Consider the following 21,492-nt stretch of genomic DNA (forward strand, 5'->3'; position numbering starts at 1 on the left):
CTCGAAATTAGGCTGGGGTTATGGATTTGGGGAAGAATACCACAGAAGTGAGGTGCGTCCCTCAGTACATCTTACCAGAGGGTACACTCTATCAATATGACTTATCACTGGTGCTGTTCAACTTGAACACTTGGCCAGTGTGGTATCTACTAGGTTTCTCCAGTAAAAAGGCTATGTTTCTCCCTTTGCATACTCTATTCCTTGGAAGTGAGTCACTAGGTCTAGACCACACTCAAAGGGAGAGAAATTGAGTTCTACGTTGCTACTATTTTTTATGCTTAAAACATCCTTATGCTTAATTAGGCCCTTATATTTGCTACCGCTTTTTTTCTTTTTTGATAGTTTTGTTTTTCTCCTGGACAACAATAGATACGTCAGAAGTTACCAGAAGAAAAGCCAAACATGGTTTACTTCTATTCTAAGTTAGGAAGATCAGTGGTCTAAGAGGACAAGGAATGTGGGTGGGATGATGAAGAAACTTCCAAATAAGTAATCCTGAGAAAAACAGAACAGAAACATGCTTGTGGTCTTCTTAATGCCCACAAGCAGTGCAAATGCTTAAGCAGTCTCAATACTTGCACACCTCTGTTTCTATCAGCAGAAACACATGCTCATTAAGAATTAATTGTATTTGATCACAGACCTATTTATGATACTTATATGTTGTTTTAGTTATCTAATTTAATTAAATAGTATATAAACCAAGGAAATACGAATTGCTATTCCTCTGAAAACAAAAAATTTCAGACTAAATGAAAGCCGGTTGTAAAAAAAAACACACACACACACAAAACAAAACAAACAAAACCCCAATAAGTGGTGAGAAGATATAACTAAAGAACATTGGAGAGAGAGAGAGAGAAAGAGTAAAATTCTAGAAAAATTCTATAATCCCAAGGTTCTAAAAGTGTCGAATGACTCATTCTACTCTAAAGAAACATAAACTGGAGGGGCGCCTGGGTGGCTCAATTGCTTAAGCGTCCAACTTCGGCTCAGGTCACTATCTCACGGCTCATGAGTTCGAGCCCCACAATGGGCTCTGTGCTGACAGCTCAAAGCCTGGAGCCTGCTTCAGATTCTGTGTCTCCCTCTCTGTCTGTGCCCCTGCCCCACTCATGCTCTCTTTCTCTCTCAAAAATAAATAAAGTTTAAAAAAAATTTTAAGAAACAAACTGAAAATTGTAGATGATGAATCTTCGATAACATGTTAACAGTGAAAAAAGCTAGACAATAGTGGAGTCATGTTTAACAAAAATATATTGGTTCCATAGTAAAATATTAGTAAATTAATGTATATCTGCATGTTTTAAGTTAAAATATTTAAGACACAAATGTATTATTTTTTAATGATTTCCCCCATGTAACCCTTTTTCTTTGATCTCCTCAAATGAGTCTCATAAAAAGACTTTTAACTACAGAACAAACTGATGGTTATTACCAGAAGTGGGGGGAGGTTAAAGAAGTGATGGGGGTTAAGGAGTGCACTTGTTGTGATGAGCACCAGATGTTATACGGAAGTGCTAAACCACAAAGTGGTACCCTTGCAACTAATATTACATTGTATGTTAAGACCCACCAGTAAGAAAATGATAGGTGAACACACCACTTTCTCCCACTGGAGTCTGTGGAAAGTGAATTGTGGACACAGGCCGCTGGGCAGCAGCTCTATCACCACCTTACCCGGCTTCTCAAGTACCAGCACAAAGCTAAGATCCACAAAGGTTGACAGCTGCTCCACTGCTCCAATCCACCACGGGACTCTGCCCAGTAGTTGTGGATCCACCAGCAACAACAAACTGCAGGGAACCCTCAAACATTCAACCTGGAATACCACCAGCAAGTGGAATCATGGACTGGTCTGTTATTTGATCAGTGATGGGGGGAGGGGGGCTTGTAAGTATAAAAGTGGTTCACTCTATTACTGTTTAATCATCATTCTTCTCAATCTCTTCCTTACTGCTTTTGTATCAATATAAAATTAAAGTATATTAAAATGTGTCAATCTTTTTAAAAAAAGGTAATTACAATATGGAAGAGAGCAGACGTTTAATGTAGAAGTCTAGAGGACAAAGCTAGGAACAAGAAAGGTTGATTTTACTTTAACATAAGGAAGAACTTTCCCTTTCAAATTAGGAAATGTACATTAGGAGCATCACTCAAGCTGCTGAGTCTATTAAGGTTAATAAGCAATTTTTTCAACATGTTTTTTAAAAGCCTTCTATGAAGCAAGCATTCTGTTGACACAAAATATTCATATGCACAGTTCCTTCTCTCAGGGTACTTATGGGCTAGTAGGAGATACAGACTATAAACAAATGATAATAAAGCTTTATAAAATATGATTAACGCTTATATAAAAGTAATGGTTCTATATTCTAAACGGGGTTGGGAGAGAGGACAGTTTAGACTCCTCTGAAAATTTAACGAAAGCTTTTGTCCTTTCTTCAAACTCATATTCCCACATGCACACAAAATCTGCATATTACTTTAGGGGATTCGTGGATTCATAAAACCAACCCACAAATTCAGGACAATAAATACAAAGTCCTAGGGTAGTAAAGTGTATATGGATTTCAGAGAGGAGATGATATCTGAGCTGACCTTTGAAGGATAAGTAGTTCTTCAGACAATTAAAGGAATTAAGCACATCATCACAGGTGGAGTTAACAATATAAAGATGAGCACCGTATCTCCTTAACTTCTGTCTTCCTAGTGTCTGGCACAGTGCCTGACTCATAGCATAAGTTCTTAAATACTTGTTAAAGGAATGAACAAGCATATTTTGATAACTATTAACACGTGAGGCCCCTGTTTGGGTCTGTTGCCTATTGGGACAAAAGGGTTAACAAACCTTTTCCCTTGCTACTTGAGAATCTAATGTTTAGTTTAACCACCTAGCTCTGCTACCCTGGAAACTAGGTAGATGGTAGGCATCAATTATATTGCTAGGCAACACTGCTTGTGGTAAAAATGACCCCTGACTGGTAAATTGCATCTGGACTGAAAGGAAGTATGAATGAGCTGTAAATGTCTGATGAGGGTGCCATGCTTTGGACTTCCCTGAATGCAGTCCTTTGCAAGAAACTCTAGAAATTATGCAAAAAGCGTTACAAGATATATTGGCTGCTTAGGTCATGAGGCTTCTTCTCAGGGTAGCTCCTGCACCTGCTTGATTGTGGACCTTGAGCTTTGTACCTGGAACTGTGTCACATGGGGAGACAAGAGTCTCCAGATGGGTATGTGAGCTGTCACTTCCTGCAACTACTGCAGGACCCCTGCTGAGAGGAACTCCTCCCAAGGCTGCCCTGCTGGCAAGCTGGCAAGAAATGTGGCCTGTGGTAGTATTGTGAGTCTGTATATTTAACTGAATTTCAGAAGACCTCTGGTGGGCACTGCACACACCTTATTCTACTTAATGCTTACTACAACTTTGTGAGGTGACAATTTCCATTCTCCTGTTACAGAGGAGGAAACATAGGCTCAGAAACATTAAATAATCTGTTTAAGTTCACAGAGCCAGAGGTGATGAATGAAGGCAGGATCTTAACTCAGGTCTTCCTGGCTCCAAAACTGAACTCTTTCCCTTGGAATATAATCCCTCCCCTGACAATGTAGAACATCAGTAAAGGAGACGGGGGAGATGGGATGGTGGCAAACTGTGCTGGGTGTTACATGCCAATCTAAGGGGTAGGGATTTGTTTCTACAGATAGGTGGGAACCATTACAGCATTTTAAGTGGAAAGGTGATAGGTCAGATTTTAATTTTTACAAAGAAGAGGCAAATAAGACTACCTGTTTAGAGTGGGAAGCAGGCCTAAATAGGCTCCTAAATCTTCTCCATCACTAAGATTCATTGTCTCTTGACATTTTGCATGTAGTGCCAATAAGCAGATCCTCAGTATAGTGCAAAAGATCCAATAAGCAGATCCTCAATATAGTGCAAAAGACAGCAATGTAAAAATCTCATGCGTGATCACAGAAATGACACTGCACCAACATTTACAGAGAACTGGGAGACCTGATGCACATTAGCACAAAATGTGATATTTCAAACTTAACTTGACCCCATATAACAATGAATAAGAGCTATAATATATCCTGTAACTATCTACCTCATGCATCAGGAGCAAGAAAGTGCCTAATTCACAAGTCATTACAAAGATAAAAGTATTTTTACAATGAAAATAATTTTTTTGATGTTTTGGAAAACATAAAACCTTTAAGAACAAAACATGTATTATAATCACAGCTCTACTGAAACCATATCTACCGAAAACCCTGAAACTTTGATATGATCTATTTCCCAAGAGAACTTTCAAAATAAAATACCATTTTTTTTTCAAAGCACTGTTTAGGTAAAAATGTGATGAAGCTCAGAAAAAGAGTGAAATAATTTCTTGATTTTTCTCTCAGCTTAAAATAACATGAACAGCAACACATGTTTATAATGAATTAAAATTTGCTAGTTATTTTTAATGCATCTTACCCACAAGCTTTAGGGCAAAATAAAATACACAATTTTAATCAAAGCTACTGATTGATGTTTATTTAAAACTTAAACATGTAGAAAAAAAAACTTAAACATGTAGACAAGAAAATGCAATGCCCTTTAACATAAAAAAAACTTTTTTTTTAATGTTTGTTTTTAAGAGCGAGAGAATGAGCAGGGGAGGGGCAGAGAGAGGGAGACAGAGGATCGGGAGATGACTCTGTGCTGACAGCAGAGAGCCCAAAGCAGGGCTCAAACCCACAAACAGATCATGACCTGAGGTGAAGCAGGACACTTAACGGACTGAGCCACCCAGGTGCCCCAATACCCTTTAACTTTAAAATCAATCATTAATCAGTGATAATAACAATGGTAACAACATAGAGCTTTTACAGACTGGATTATAACCAAGTAGACATTAGGAATTTTAAGAATATCAAGTGGGGCGCCTGGGTGGCTCAGTTGGGTTAAGCGTTGAACTTCTGCTCAGATCATGATGTCACAGTTTGTAAGTTCGAACCCCGCATCAGGCTTGGTGGTGCTAACAGCTGGGAGCCTGGAGCCTGCTTCAGATTCTGTGTTTCCCTCTCTCTCTGCCCCTCCCCACTTGCACTCTGTCTCTCTCTCTCTCAAAAATAAACATTTAAAAAAACTAAAAAATAATAATAAAGAACAACATCAAGTATCTAAAGCTCAAAATATGGCTGCCAGAACCTAGAAAAATTCAGCTGGTATTATCCAACTGGTAGATGACAAATCCTATGAGCCAAACTTAGCATTTGATCACCATTATGGACTTGGTATAACTAGACCCATAAAAGTACAACCATTTTTTCCCATAAATGTGTATAGTGTTACCAACAATCCAATTTGTACCTGTACACTTTTTTCACCTCTTTGTTCTCTTTCATAGAAAAGTGACTGTACTCAGAGTAGTTATTTTCAGAATACAATTATAGCTGGTCTGTCAAGCGGACCTGGTTGGATATTATGACATCTCTTATGTTTCCATAAAGTCCATTCTACTTGTTTCTTCTAGTTTCCATGGCCTCCCTGGCTGCCGGCTGACATCCAGCTCTGCTGGTGCAGGTGAAATGAGGAGGGCCTGTCCAGAGACCTTAGAAGACCTCTCAAATGGACTGAAAATCAAAAGGCTTTTGTTTGAAAGTCTAACTGATTTAACTCAAGTCTGGCATGAATTTATTTCTAGGAGACACAACAAATCCCAAACACAATAACCATTTAGCTGTTTCTGACACTACTCACAAAAAAGTAAATTTTGTTATTATTGTTACTTGATATTAGGGCCTATTGGTCTCAAGACTGTAATCATAAACTGTATATGTTCAATTTTTCTTTTTAACTTTTTTAAATGTTTATTTATTTTTGAGAGTGAGAGAGAGAGTATGAGTGGGGGAGTGGCAGAGAGAGAGGGAGACACAGAATCTGAAGCAGGCTCCAGGCTCTGAGCTGTCAGCACAGAGCCCAACACGGGGCTCGAACTCACAAACTGTGAGATCATAACCTGAGCCGAAGTTGGACGTTTAACCAACTACGCCACCCATGCACCCCTGTTTAGACAATTTTATACAAAAACTCTGAACTGGTAAAAAATGTATGTTGGTGAATTTTATGGTAAAAAAATAGGCATTATTTGTTTTCAAATAACCAAAACAAATGGTTAAGATCATGTATTCCTAAACTAAGAAAAAGGACTGCTATCATTAGCAGATTTCATGCATCTTGGTGCTATTAAGTTTTAAAAACCATTAATGAGTGTGAATAGATTAAACAGACCTTTGCATCTTATTTCTATAATTTGCTTAACAAGAACCTTTTTCATTAAAAACAAACAAACAAGCCAAAAAAAGAAACAAACAAAAAAAGGAACAAGGATTAGTCTTGCATTACCCAAATAATCATCAATCACAGAACCCAAAGTATAACTTTATGAGGTTTACTAATCACAGAATTTTCTGATGGTAGGGCTCCTACAGATGTATCTAATCCAACTTCCTATTTTACAGGTGAGAAAACTGAGGCCTACAAAACTAAAGGGTCTTATTCCCATATAATAAGGCTAGCAAGTAAGCAGATCCTCTCATTAGAGGATTTCCCAGTACAGACAAATCAACCCATCCCAAGGTTGATTATCCTTGCCCTATCCAACCTATCCAAGCCCTCCTGGAAAAGATGCTTACAATTAGTTGACTTTGATTATGGAACATACAAGCCTTTTTTGAAATACACTTCATTTTGTTTTCTATTTAACAAGCACAAAAGATGTCCTTACTACCTGCATGAAACAGGAAACTGAGGGAGAAATGAAAAGACCACTGGGTTTAATGTAAAAAGTCAACATGAAATCCTTGTGCTGATACTGGATGATACTTGTTTTTCCAACAGACAGTCATGGGGCATGCTGCCTAAGAGTGAAATGTAAGCAAAGCCTTGAATCACCTACTAATGAGTTCTCTGCATTGTTCCAGAGGCACACACATGCCAGGCACACAGGTGAGATAGGAAAAGACTTTCACGTAAGTCCATGTTTATCTTCTCAGAAAGAAAAAGGGAGAAAGGAGGGTCATTTCCCTGGCACATCTAAAAAACACAGTCCTGAATCAAAAGGATTTGAAACACTAAACTAGATAACTTGCTAGTTTTCTAATAAGACCAATATGGAAAGGGGGTGGTGGTGGAAGGAGTCTGTAAAAACAATTAAAAAGAGCTTGTCGAGCTTTTACTATTATATATATTTCAGCCTTTAACTCTTCTGACAAGTTCAGAAAATAGGCCTTATAATGTCTACTTAAAAAGAAACAGAAATGGGTAGGAAGCATTACAGAATTCTAAGCAGGGAAGTGACAGGTCAGATTTGAATTTTTACAAAGAGGAAGAAGGCAAATAAGAGTGCCCATTTAAAATGGGAATTAGGCCCAAACAAGCTCCTAAATCTTCTCTGTCACTAAGATTCTGTCTCTTGACATAGCTATTTAAGAAAACTCATTATGTCTACTCAAGAAGAAGCTGAGGTGATGTGGACAAGGTTTCCCCAGCTACTAAGTGGTGAAGCTGGAGTTCAAACCCAAGGTCCCATCTCCTACTTCTGCTTTACATCACATGGCTTTCCAGACAGTCAGCATTAGGGAGAGTGAAACTGTCCCTCTGTGTTCACCTGGAAGCCCTTCTAGTTCTCAATTCCATGATTATAAAAAGAATTGACACAAAACAGAAGATACAACCCCTGAATAGGAAAAATTGCTACAGGTTAACAATTTTTTATATCATCATCCTTTTCCAATGAAACACAAATATCAGCCAATAACGAATGAGCATATCTTTTATGGTGAGCGGTATCAGGAAATAGTGTTACAGTGAATTTAACCTGCTCCTCCTGTAACTTCTAGGTCACCTCAATGTTGGATAGCCAGGCCCGTTTCAGAAACTTTATGTGAGAATTAAACCAAAGCCTGATACAGACTGAGAGAAGGAAAAGTTTCGAGGTTCAACAACAACATAAACTGGAATGCTCTGGACATGTCAGGCTACAGTGGGTCTGTCACGGAGTACACATTCGGCAGCAACTTCAGCCTGCAGGACATCTGAGCAAGGACATTCTCCTCTCTTCTGCAGATTTAGTCACTTCATTTCTTACCCAAGATAATCATTCAGAGGTGCTCCTTTCACAATCCCCCCACTTGTATTAGGGTAACTTTCCATGATCTCATCTACCTGGGACACTGCCAGGAATCAGAAAGTAAGCAAGAGAGGCTGGTGGAAAGCCAAAATAAACACCCCACTGTTTATTCAATTCAACCCAGGAAGAATTTATTGAGAGCGCACTATTTTTCAGGCACTGTGGCCTGATCCTGGGGCTGATGCTGATGATGCTAGGGATGATGATAAGAATAATGATTACAGCAGTAACCATCATATACTGAGTGCCTACCATGTGCCAAGGCACTGCTATAAACACTTAAATTTATTTGATGCTCCCAACAACCCTATGAGGTAGCTCCTATTATCATTTATATTTTTGTAATAAGGAACTTGAGGCACGGAGTGGTTAAGTAACTTGCCCAGAGTCACAGCTAATAAATAGTGGATGCAAACCAAATAGTCTGGCTTCTGACTCTATACCACTAGACACTAACCTTAGCAGAGCACATAAACTTTAGACGAGCACATAAACCAACCCAGGGTTCAGGGAGGGCTCCCGGCAATTGAGCCCTGTCGGATGAATTTAGGTAGGTGCTAACCAGAGGGACAGAGGGCTGTGTGGAGCATTCCAGGGGAGAGAGTAGCTCTGTGCAGGTGGAGGTCTGGCATTCATTGAGGCAAGGAACACTGAAAGAGGAGCAGGTTTCAGATGCAGACAAGGAGCCATTCACATCTAAGTCTCAGGCACCTGTCTCACGGGAAACACATCTAATAAAGAAATCTAACTTCTTTCTTTAAATATTGTTAAAAATATTAACAGTTTTATCTGTCTTTCCAACCAATGAATGATTAGAAGGTGAAAATTCAGGGGAAATGGTTTGTGCCAAGGTAACAAGAAGGTTGACAAAAGAACAGGAGAAGATGGGAAAAAATAAGGAAAAGAGACACCTTGGGAATAGAAAGAATATAGCAAAGAGCCCTTCCCACCTCAATGGAGTAACCACAGCACCCTGCAAGAAGAGGTTACAAGATTAACTTAATCATCAAGAAAAGGTTAATTTGTGCTCCATAAGCTCTGTTTTAATAAATGGGGAAATAGGACATGGAGTTTAGAAAGGCACTAATAGAAATAGCTCAAATAAAAAGCTGTGTTGCATGAGCCTCTGTGATTTAGAAAATTCACTTAATGTGGAGAAAACCTCATTCACCAACATGATGGATAAAACATGCAAGAGAGTCCATGTCTCTTTTCAGAAGAGACACGCTTCAGTGATCTACACAGGCTTCCACCAAGATAAGCCTTCCTCCCTCAAAGCCAGCATGCCATGTTCCCCTTTGTCCCCTTTTAGAAGACCTAACTGCTCTATGATTGCTGGAGAGCTTAATGGTTGATTTTGTTCAAAGTGACATTAAGCTGGCTCTCATTTTAAGGCCATATACTTCTCCCCTGGTAATTACTTCAAAAATTCTGATAGAAGAAAAAGAAAACCATTGCCAGGCACAGAATTAATCAGTGTTAAATAAATTCCTTACCTGTCCCTTATTATGACTTCACCGCAGGACTGGCAATAAAATGTACAGCATTCTCGGGCTTGTGAGCTTTGATTAAACATGGAAATCAGTTCTAAAAAAAAAAAAAAAATCAATGAAATAGCAAATCTTAGAGGTTTGGGACAAATATATTAACATACTTAAAGAGTTTAACAGCCACAATAAATTACGATCAATAAACACTGTTTACGATCTACCCAGAAGTACACATTTAATTAGCATTATCTGATGACTCAACCAGAAGCAAATATTGTGAAGCGTTCTCAAAAACAAGATTTTGCTGGGGCACCTGGGGGCTCAGTCGGTTAAGCATCCGATTCTTGATTTCGGTTCAGGTCATGATCACGGTTTGTAAGTTCAAGCCCTGCATACAGCTCTGTGCTCAAAGTGTGAAGCCTGCTTGGAGTTTTCTCTTTCCCCCACTCTCTCTGCCCCTACCCCCTCATGTTCTCTCTCTCTCTCCTCTCTCCCTCTAAATAAATAAATAAATCTTTAAAAAATTTTTTAAAAATACCACAAGATTTTGCCAAGTGTCTCAGAGCTAGGTATCTCCCTAGATGATCCATGTAACATACCATTGAGTTATCTCACTCATTCCATAAATACCGACACTAAGGATGAGAGAAAAGTAGCAATTTCTTTCACATCAAACTAACTACAAGGAGCTTCACCATCCTCAGCTTTCCTCTGCTGTTTTAGGTATAGTTTTTCATCACCATGACTGCTGGCTCTCTCAAATTTAAGTTTAATTTGATTTAAACAAGGTCTGTGTCAACTCTGGCCTATTACCAATGCATACAAAAAGAATCTTGAAACTGGTCTCTATTGGACAGGTTCCTGGGAATAGAATGGCTCCTAAGAAGAACGCAATTTTTCAAGAGCAAAACTCAATTCCTGGTTAGAGCTGTGGAAAAATGTACATTTCCCACATTATGTAAAGCACAGCATTCCCTTGGCTTCCATTCTTTAACTCATGAAGAAAGGAAACTTTCATTTCCAAAAACAAAAACCAAAAACCCACACACAAAAATACTTGTCTATAAAAAAATTTTTTTTAATGAAATGAGGTCATACACATTAAAATCAAGCAATGTAAACTTGGTTTATGTTACTTTGTAGGTATGTTAAGATTTTAAAAACTGATGCAAGAAAGTTTAAGCCTTGACAATTAAAAAGTCATCCTTTGAATTTCTAGGGGTATCCACCAATCCCTGTAGCAGTAAAGTGAAGTAAACAGTATTCTTTAATTTTGAGCAGATAATAAGTAGACCTGGGTAAGTCATTCAAAACATTCTTTCAAAATATTCTTTTCAGAACGAATAAACAAATTTTCAGTGAAACACTCCCCCCTGCTGGTCACCCAGCAGGATCCACTGGCTCAGGTTCAAGTCAGAACTTCCTGACAGAGTGGCATCCTGGGAGAGCACTGCCACCTGGGGATGAATTTAATGCTTGTGCTGTATCAGATTTTACTGTAGCCAGTTCCCTGTCAAAGGTCATGATCTGACTTATGTTCCAGTCAGAATACCATAATGTGTTTACTATAGTCCTTAAAAGAACGTTTATAGTTGAAAAGTCAACTTTTTAAGAACCTCAAAACACAACTAAATGCTAAAAATGTCAAAAGTCACTTCCTACACTACATTTTGACTCAAATTAACATCAGTATGTATCTATCTGATATTTATTCATCCAGCAAATATTTATTCACCACCTATTATGTGGAAAGCACCAAAGCTATTAAGTACTGAGATCTATTTTGCATTCCCTTTTACACGTTACCGAACAGGTCTTTGAAAGTCTTCCTTTTCAGATATTTGAGTAAAATGTTTTAAAAATGTAAAGGAACAGGAGACCAATGGAATGCAAACAATATGCAAACCAACATACAGCAATTTCTTCTGTTCTACAGCTAAAATGAAACAACAATGCTTGCTGATTCAAATTTTTTCTATTAATTCAAGTTTTGCTATTTATCAACTATTACAGAAGGTGGGTAGGCAACAAACCAACCCCATCTCCAGAAGGCCTCCCTACCTCCCCAGTGTGGGATCTAAAATCACAAATCCAGAAAACTAGCAGAAGATCTGAAAATACCCCAGTGTGGCTTTCATGCCTGCCTGTCCCCAGTTTCCATTATTAGTCTATTTCCCATCTTGGTGACCCCATTCTTCTTTCCATGGTTATTACAACAGTCATTTTTAGCATTTGGATATGTCACTTGAGCTCCATGACATTTCATTTTCCAACCCCATATTCCTAAAACCAACTCTGCCCAACTCAGACTAGTTATTCACTAATCTAGGACTTGAGCAAAAATGACTCTCCAATGAAAGAGCAGCACAAGACTCAGGGGAATGCTCCACATCACCTACATGGCTCTTCAAAACAATCCTGCTGACCCCACCTCTAGCGTCCATGTCGCTCAAATGAAAGGCTGAGCACAGATGAAGCAGAACAAAGTCCCAGGGTGCAATTGAAACAATTATGATCCTTCCCTGATAATGAGCATCTCATAGGTCTGTTACAGCCTGTTTCCCCTTTTTACATCATTTTTTTTTTTAAGTTTATTTATTTATTTTGAGAGAGAAGGAGAGCGTGTGCGCACGCATAAGCGAGCAGGCAAGGAGCAGAGAGAGAGGGAGAGAGAATCCCTAGCAGGTTCCGCACTGTCAGCACAGAGTCTGATGCCAGGCTTGAACTCACACTGAACTGTGAGATCATGATCTGAGCTGACATCAAGAGTCAGACACTTAATGGACTGAGCCACCCGGGTGCCCCTCCCCTTTTTACATCATTTTTAATCCTTTAAAGCATCTTACTTCCATGGTAAGAGATTTAATGAACCAATATTTTATTCAATAAGTTACTCTGAGAAACATTTCTACCATCTGACTGAATGTGGCAGTAACAAAATATCAGAAACATAACAGGCATAGCAATAATCAAAATCAAATTATACATCAAACTCAATTTCAGAATCTTTATACGTGTTGCTCTATCTGGAAATGTCTCTACGTGCATGAGACCACTTTCATCATTCCATCCCCTGGTCGAGCGTCACCTCCTTGGAGTGGTCTTCCCTGGGCACCTTTCACCCTAGTCACTCCCCATCCCATTATTCTGCTCTACTTTGACCAGAGCACTTTTCTCTGTGCCCAAGTAACTTATTTGTTCATTATCTGTTCCCACCCATGAGAATGTAAGCTCCCAAAGAGCAGAGACCTTCTGAGCGTGGTCACTTCTGTATCCCAGCACCTAGATCAAAGCCTAGCACACAGCGTGAGACAATGTTTGTTGGGTGGATGAATACTAATGCTTGAAAATCAACCAGGTGTTGCACAATTGCCCTCTCATTTAATTTTCAGTGAGGTAGGTAATCAACTCGCCAAGGTAGGTAATTTTACAATTAAAGAAAGAAGGCAGGGGTTACATAGGAAATCTCTGTACCTTCTGCTAATTTTGCTGTGAACCTAAAACTACTCTAAAAAATAAAATCTGTTAAATGGAGGACAAAAAACCCACTAACCCCCGCAACCCCCTCCCAAACAAAACTTCGGAAAGGTTAAGGGGCATGTTGAACTGCACACCTAATAACTGGCAGAGCTGACAAAGAAACCTTCTGACCATCAGCTCTTTCCATGCTGCTGCAGAACAGTCTTTTCCACCTGGGAAAAGGTCAAATTTTCAAAGGGAGAATCAGCTTTGATTTACAATGAAGAACTAAATGCTAAAACAGGAGTGCTGGTATCACTTACTGGCGTTGGATTCTGCCCACACCTGCAGCCGCAGGTGCAGCCCATCTCCAGCCACGTACTGCAGCCCTCGGCAAGAGGAAGGTACAAGCCTGACCTCTGCTGGAAGCCGGAGCTCTGTGCAGTCTGCAGGGGTCTTCACCTGGAGTGATGATGGTGTTATAGAAATATCCATGGGCGTACCTCCTTCTTTAGGCTCCCTGGTAATTAAAAATAAGACACACAAAAAATTGCTTCTCAATGATGAAAACCACACGATACACAAGACAAAATGGCCGAGGATCTCTCTGTTCCTTTTCAATAAATGCTTTAAAGCCACTGGTCTCCCAAAATAGCAGTGAACAGATCATAAAGGAAAGCATCATATACTAGATTTACACGAGGTCAGACTACTTTTCACAGTCACAGTAACATGAAAGTTCTGGAACATATTTTTATTCTTGCTTTTTTTATGGTAATAATGATGCATTTTTAAATGTGCAAACCCCATTGCTAATAAAGATTCTGAGCCCCAATTCTCCTCTATTCTAATGCTTTCTGCAGCTACTCCACCTAGACCTTCGTGGTGGAGGGATATTTAAATTTTAAGTTTTTAGCGGCGAGATTGTGTTCTAATGCCAGTTCGTGGGGTTGCTCCCAGGGCCATCCTGCACACACAGTCCACCTTCCACCTCCTAGTAGCCCTTATTTCCTCCCACCAGTTTCCCCAAATGCAGGTTCTCTGAACTAGCACGATCTAATGCTGGCCTGTCCTACATTATGCACTTGTTCTTCAAAGTATTTCTGGTAAGAGAACTCAAGGCAGCACATTCATCTACGGCTTATTCACCTATGCATCCCTTGGCCCTATCATGGTTTGTACATTCATTTACTTTTTCACTCATTCATTCAATACACCTATTTTGAGTTCTATTATGTGCCAGGTACCAGAAATACAACAATTAACAAGATATTTTCTCTGCTCCTCACCCCCCCTACTCCAAGTAGGACACAGGTAAGTGAACAGGAACGACCAAGGGAGTGTTAAAACACGTGGCGAGGCCAGGATGATGAGTCGCACCGGGAGGGGGTTGGGGGGCAGACTGCCAACTTCGGGACATGTTCCTCATGATCTGGTGCCACAAGACAATCATCTTCACTGACGCCAAAGAGTTGAACCACGGTCAAGCTGAAGCGCATCATTGAGCGCATCCTCAAGCAGCCACCCATGCAGCTGTACACGGCTGACCAGCTTCTGGATGATGGCAAGACACCGGGAGTGTGGCTTCACCAGTCCGGCAGCACGGCTGCAGGCCCCACCCACTGTGGGCCTGGCCTTCTGGGCAGCTCCACCCACTCCCCTGTGCACCAGATGAAGTCTTTAAGGGCCTGTGCACCAAGCCCTTCTCCAGCCTGCCTGGGCTGCCTGCTGTGATGAAGCCACAGGACTCAGGAAGCAGCACCAAGGAGCAAGTGGCCTAGTGAGTGAGAGGGCCCTGAACCCAACCCCACCTTGTGCCCCACCCCCACTCATAAAAGACATTTGGGTGTCAAAAAAAAAAGCAACTATGTTGCATTGCACTTATTCATGGTAAATAGTGAGTACTATGGAAGCACCGAGAAGGGCTGCAGTAACTGTCAGAGGTCAAGCACTGTTATTTGAATAATGAATGGGCTAGAGAGTGAAATATTCTTCTGAGACTAGAATTACAATGATGCTGTATTTTACTTACAATAAAGTATTGTCATTTGATATACAGGATTTTGATAAGACCAGGATTACATGAAACAAAAGATACAGAAGAAAACACTTAAGAATACAATCTAGTGATGTATGAATACCAGATATGAAAGGATTTGCTAATCCAATTCACTACAAGCACAAATCACTTGGAGTAGCCAACCAAGCGTAAAACAGAGTACATTCCCTGTCCACCAGGCACCAAAAGCATGGCAGGGGATGAAGACATATTGAAATTATCCTTATATGAAGCTAAAATATGCTTAGCAGTGTTAACAGAGGTGTCAAGCATTCTGACTCCCTCTTAAGTGCAGACAGCAGGGGCAGGCCATCAACTTGGTATAACCTAAGTACAAAAGGTAGGCCATCTACTTGAGTGTTATCTGAGAACAGAGATCAAACCCTGTGTTGAGGTATGAATCTTGATCAGGCCTCTTTCTTAGAAAACCTTAAGATTACTTTCTGGCTAGTTTCTCTTCAAACCATATGAATCTGCACCTAACTGGCAATACAGAATATTAAGACCCTGAGTCTTTTCCAGGGAATACATTCCCAAACTCTTGAGTCAAAAGTCTAATTTTGAGAAGGCACCTGGCTGGCTCCAGGTGTCGTACCTCGTTGGTTAAGTGTACGACATGGGCTCAGGTCATGATATAGCCCTGCACTGGGCTCTGTGCTGACAGCTTGGAGCCTGCTTCGGATTCTGTCTCCCTCTCTCTCTGCCCGTCCCCTGCTCACACTCTGTCTCTCTCCCTCTCAAAGATAGACAAACGTTCAAAAAAAAATTTTTTTTTAAGTCTAGTTTTAAGAACCGATGCTCAAGAAATAAACTTCAAAGGGTGCCTGGGCGGCTCAGTCGGTTGAGCATCCAACTCTTGATTTTGGCTCAGGTCTTGATCTCACGGTTCATGGAATCAAGCTCCTCATTAGCCTCAGCATGGAGCATGAAGCCTGCTTAAGATTCTCTGTCCCTCTCCCTCTGACTCTTTCCCCCACTCCCGCTAGTGCTCACTCTAAATAAATAATTAAAAGAAAATAATAATAATAATCCTCTAAAGCAGAGGTTAGAAGGGCCAGATGGTATTTCAGGTTTTGCGGGCCATATATGGCCTCTGTTGCATATTATACTTTGTATTTTAAAAAAAATTTTTTAAGTGTTTATTTATTTTTGAGAGAGACAGAGTGTGAGTGGGCGGGGGGGGGGGGGAGGGGGCGGGCAGAGAGAGGGAGACACAGAATCCAAAGCGGGCTCCAGGCTCTGAGCTGTCAGCACAGAGACGGATGCAGGGTTGAAACTCACAAACCGTGAGTTCATGACCTAAGCTGAAGTCAGACGCTTAACTGACTGAGCCACCCAGGCGCCCCCGTATTTTATTTTTAACAATGCTTTAAACAATATTAAAATCCACTCTTAGCTCATAAGCTGTACCAAAACAGGCCATGGGTTAGATTTGACCCATGGGCCATAGTTTGTTGACCACTGCTCTAAAGATGTACAATTTGTCCATTTTGCTACTTCAGCGATTTTTAAGCTGGACTGTGCAGTTGGCACTTAGAAGTGCCTCAAGGCATATCATGGGGTTTCTAGGCCTCACCCCCATCCCATCTCTGGCTTACCACTCTTCTTCCCCTTCCTGAAAAATTCAGCCAATTACAGAGGGCTAAGTAAGGTAGGAGGCATCTATGTAAGTGTCGGAGAACCAGAGTGGCCTGGGATGGATGTGAGAAACCCAGCAGAGGAAGGAAGGAGGGCATCCACCAGGACAGCCACCACATAGGGATGTCAGATCTCAAGAGGGATGAGGAGAACTCTAAGGATGAGGGGTGAGGGTGGCTGTTACAGGGTATAGGGCTTCAGAGCCTGCCTTAGACTGTTCGTGTTGCTATAATTAAATACCATAGGCTGGGTAGCTTAAACAACACACATTTCTTACAGTTCTGATGGCTAGGAAGTAAAAGATCAAGGTACCAGCAGATTTGGTTCTTCCTGCAGGCCCTCTACCTGGCTTGTAGATGGCCGCCTCCTCATTATATCCTCACATGGCACGGAGCATCTTCTGTGTGTCTTCTTATAAGGGCACTAATCCCATCATGGTGGCTCCATTCTCATGCCCTCATCTAAACCTAATTACCTCCCAAAGGTTCTATATCCTAATACCATCATATTGGGCATTAGGGTTTCAACACATGAATTTTGAGGGGACACACAAATTCATTCCATAGCAGAGCCCAAGCAGATACCAGGAAGGTGTCAACACTGAGTGGGGAGGAGGGGGGGATGGGAAGCAGCAAAGGATGTCTGCAGAAGATAAGTTACATAAAAGGGAATTAACCAAATAGATGTATGTCATGAGAATAATGGAAGCCAGTATTCTCGCTGTGGGAGAATACGGTTACAAAGAGGGAAAGGGAAAACACCAGAATGGATCCTACCACCATAGACCAGAATTAGAAATACTAGTGTGGAGTCATGGTATATAATGTGGAATCAATGTATATAAGTAGATACAGTAATACAGATGTATATGTGTGTAGATGTATGTATAATATACAAACACACAAGCATATACATAAACATCACATATATGTCACATACACACTACTTTTGTCCACTAAGACCTGGGAAGAGTGACATGTCAATAGTAATGAGAATACTTTGTGCTCAGATTTTGGTTTCGAAAGGTCATTTCCCACTTTAAAACAAATGAACAAACGCAAAACAAAATAGCATTCCCTGAAAAAATAACTATATCCAGGGCTGGAACAGGAAAAGAATGAGATGAGCCTGGAACATGTTGCTGTGCAAAGAAAAAAGTCAAGGAATAATAGGAGCACATTAAAAAAGACAGAAATCCACTTGAAGGGACTCCCCCTGGCCACATCCGGTATAACCGGAGCAAAAAAAGTAACCCAATGAATAAGACCATAGGTCTATACTGATGTAAATGAATGAATGAATAAAATGAAAGTCTGATGAGGAACAAGAGCATTTACAGATAGTCTCAAAGGACCTCTACAAGTAATATTTATTGATTATAAAGAGACAGAGTCTTGCCAGACTGAATCAGCAAGAGCAGGGAGTCAGAACTGGCTACTGCACTCAGCAAGTCTGAGAGAACAGAAGCATGAAGATTTCTCCTATCCCTTGTCAACCATACATTATTCTTCCTGAACACTGAAGCTCTTTCCAGTACATATCAAAACTCCCCAGGGGTATGGCAATGCAAAAGGTTTGAGATTCCCGTACATGTGACAAAAGGTTTTTTTTTTTTTTGTTTTTTTACTCCATTTCAGATTTGTCCTTCTTCATTCCTATAAAAGCAGTAACCCAGTCAGACAACTTCACCTAGGCCCCTGCTCTGGTGTGCATTTACTGTGAGTTTTTGTCTGCCTATGCTACTTGCACTCATAAAGCTAAAGCACTCAGCCTTCTGCCTTCTGGAAGATAAAGAAGTAGTTTCATCCCTGTGATATCCTTGTTCTGTAGTTACTCTGATGATAGCCAGTGAAGTTGTTAAAGTTTGCAGTATTCTTCTCTTCTTTGAATGGTTGAGGAAGGGGAAGGGGAAGAACATCCTCTTTCTTTTATGATAGTGCAGATATGCTAGCTTAAAGTGTATGTTTGCATTTCCTTATAATTAAAATACTGTTCAATTTGTTTTTTATAGACAGGGAAAAATATTTTACATAAATTGACTTCATGATTGAAAACCAGATGCTTTAGGCTGAACCATCATAGCTTCAGACTCAATGTTTTCCTAAATAAAAATGTTAAAGCCTCAAAAAAAAAAAAAAAAAAGGAGTAACTTTATGGTGAAGGTAGATATCATCTTACCTACATGCTCAAAGTTAGATGAACTTTAATGGAATAAGTCAAAATCATGTGCTACCTGATAGGATGCAATGAGAACACAGCATCACTTCTGTGATATTCCTGCCAAAGATGTACAACCTGACCCTAATCTTGAGGAAACACGAAATAAACCCAAATAGAAGTATATTCCACAAAACAAATAGGCTGTCATCTTTAAGTGTCAAGATTGTGAAGGTCGAGAAAAGTGGAAAGTTTGTGGAAAGTTTCCAATTTTAAGAGACTAAGGAAGGGCGCCTGGGTGGCTCATTAGGTTGAGCGCCTGACTTCAGCCCAGGTCATGATCACAGGGCTCGCGGGTTTGAGCCCTGCCTTGGGCTTTGCACGGGTGGAGAGGAGCCTAATTCAAATTCTCTGCCCCCCTCCCTACCTCCTCTCTCTGCCCCTCCTACACACTCTCTCTCAAACATAAATAGACATTAAAAAAAAATAAAAGACTAAGGAAACATGACAATGAAATGCAATGCATGATTCTGACCTGGGTTCTTTTGCTATTATAGATAATATGCGGACATGTGGCAAAACTTGAGCGAGGTCTGAGTGTTAAGACGGCAGTAATGTGTTTTCCAGTTTTGAAGGTTGTGCAGTGGTTATGTATGGGAATGTTCTTGCTTATAGGAAATATACAGTAATATAGTCAGGAGTGACAGTAACTTACTCTCAAGTTTGAGACTGCAAAAACAAAGCGTTTGAGAACTGATTTTCCACCGGTTTGAGACCTGATTTTATATACTTGAGGCTTCTTCACCGTGCACTTAGATTCTTTCAGGTGTCACACCCTGCTTGAATCTATCCAATGACTGTCATCTCATTCTGAGTACAAGCTAAAATCCTTTCAACGGCCCATTGAGACCCAGTGCTATACTAGAGAAGGTTGCTGAAATTCCAGGCATTTTGCAAACCAGCTGAAGTCACTTTGGTAGACATCATTCACAGTGAAAGTATCTACATCATAACAATCAGTAAATGCTACAAATCAGGAAGATTTTTTTGTGTTTGATTGGTTCCCCTGGAAAGCAGGTTTTTAAACATTTACTAGCATACCCCTGTAAAACCATTTGCTACGTGCTCCACCAGTCCGCCCACCTCTCTCTGAACTAGGCACCCCTCATATTTTCTGTTCTCTCGGAGGGAAATGGTCTTCCAGCAGGTATATAGTTCCAAACTTCTGCCCTTTCAGTTTATTACTCAAGTGCTGCTTTCTCACTTGGATGTAATCTTTTCTCCCTAACCCTTCGTGTTTTATTTTTTTCTACATACTTATCTCCATTTAATATATGATTTGGGGGCTCCTGGGTGGCTCAGTTGGTTAAGCATCTGACTTTGGCTCACGTCATGATCTCACAGTTCATGGGTTCGAGCCCCGCATTGGACTCTGTGCTGACAGCTCAGAGCCTGGAGCCTACTTTGGATTCTGTGTTTCCTTTTCTCTCTGCCCCTCCCCTGCTTGAGCTCTGTTTCTCTCTCTCAAAAGTAAATAAACATCTGTGTGTGTGTGTGTGTGTGTTATTTGTTTTGTGTAATTTCTGCTCACCTCTCACCCGCTGCCACCATTAGACCATAAGCTCAATGATAGCCAAGATATTTTTGCTTTTGCTATTGTCACTGTTCACAGCTGTATACCCAGCACTTAGAACTCAAATTTTTGGCACTAGAATAGGAACTCAGTAAACATCTGTGGACTGAATAAATGAATGGCCAAGATTTATCCCAGGAATGCTAAAATAGCTTAATATAAATAGATTTTTCTTATGCAATTCGCAGACGTAAAGATGAAAGGAAAACATATGACTATCACAATACATGCAAAAATCATTACAGAAAAAATAGTATCTTCATGATTAAAACCCATAGTAAACTAGGAATACAAAGGAACTATGCAATCTATCACACAGATTTGCCAAAAATTTCATCATACTTAATGATAAAATGCTAGAAACACTTATTTATTTATTATTTTTAAGTAGGTTTCCCACCCAGTGTGGAGCCCAATTGGGGGCTTGAACTCACAATCCTAATATCAATACCTGAGCTGAGACTAAGAGTTGGCTGCTTAACTAACTGAGCCACCCACACGCCTAGAAACACTTAAGATTAGGAACAAGATGGGTGCCTGGCTGGCTCAGTTGGAGGCGCATGCAACTCTTGATCTCGGGGTTGTGAGTTTGAGCCCCATTCTGGGTGAAGAGACTCTGTAAATAAATAAAACTTAAAAAAAAATTAGGGGTGCTTCGGTGGCTCAGTTGGTTAAGTATCTGACTTTGGCTTAGGTCATGATCTCACAGGTCCTGAGTTCGAGTTTTGCATAGGGTAAGCTGGAGCCCCACTTCAGGTGAACTTGAGCCTTGAAGCTTGAGAGCTTCTCTCTCTGTCCCTCATGAGATTCTCTCTCTCCCCATGCCTCTTGCTCACTTGCAACTCTCTCCAAAATAAGAAAAAAAAAGAT

General features: G+C 40.4%; 1 protein-coding gene and 1 pseudogene across 9 annotated transcripts in view; one reads left to right on the forward strand and one right to left on the reverse strand.

Moving 5' to 3' along the window:
* The window catches only part of UBE3D (ubiquitin protein ligase E3D), a 248,345-nt gene that overhangs the window by 221,199 nt on the left and 5,654 nt on the right, over positions 1-21,492 (reverse strand). For all 9 annotated transcript variants that reach the window (XM_058734584.1, XM_058734582.1, XM_058734585.1 and 6 more), the window contains exons 2-3: positions 13,459-13,655; positions 9,683-9,773 (exon numbers count right to left, since the gene is read on the reverse strand). In XM_058734584.1, the coding sequence (XP_058590567.1) occupies positions 9,683-9,773; positions 13,459-13,655 (288 nt within the window). The remainder of the gene's footprint in view (positions 1-9,682; positions 9,774-13,458; positions 13,656-21,492) is intronic.
* On the forward strand, positions 14,215-14,916 carry LOC131514838 (elongin-B-like; annotated as a pseudogene).

Source organism: Neofelis nebulosa, chromosome 6 (assembly GCF_028018385.1).
Source record: "Neofelis nebulosa isolate mNeoNeb1 chromosome 6, mNeoNeb1.pri, whole genome shotgun sequence".
Lineage (NCBI taxonomy): Eukaryota > Metazoa > Chordata > Mammalia > Carnivora > Felidae > Neofelis > Neofelis nebulosa.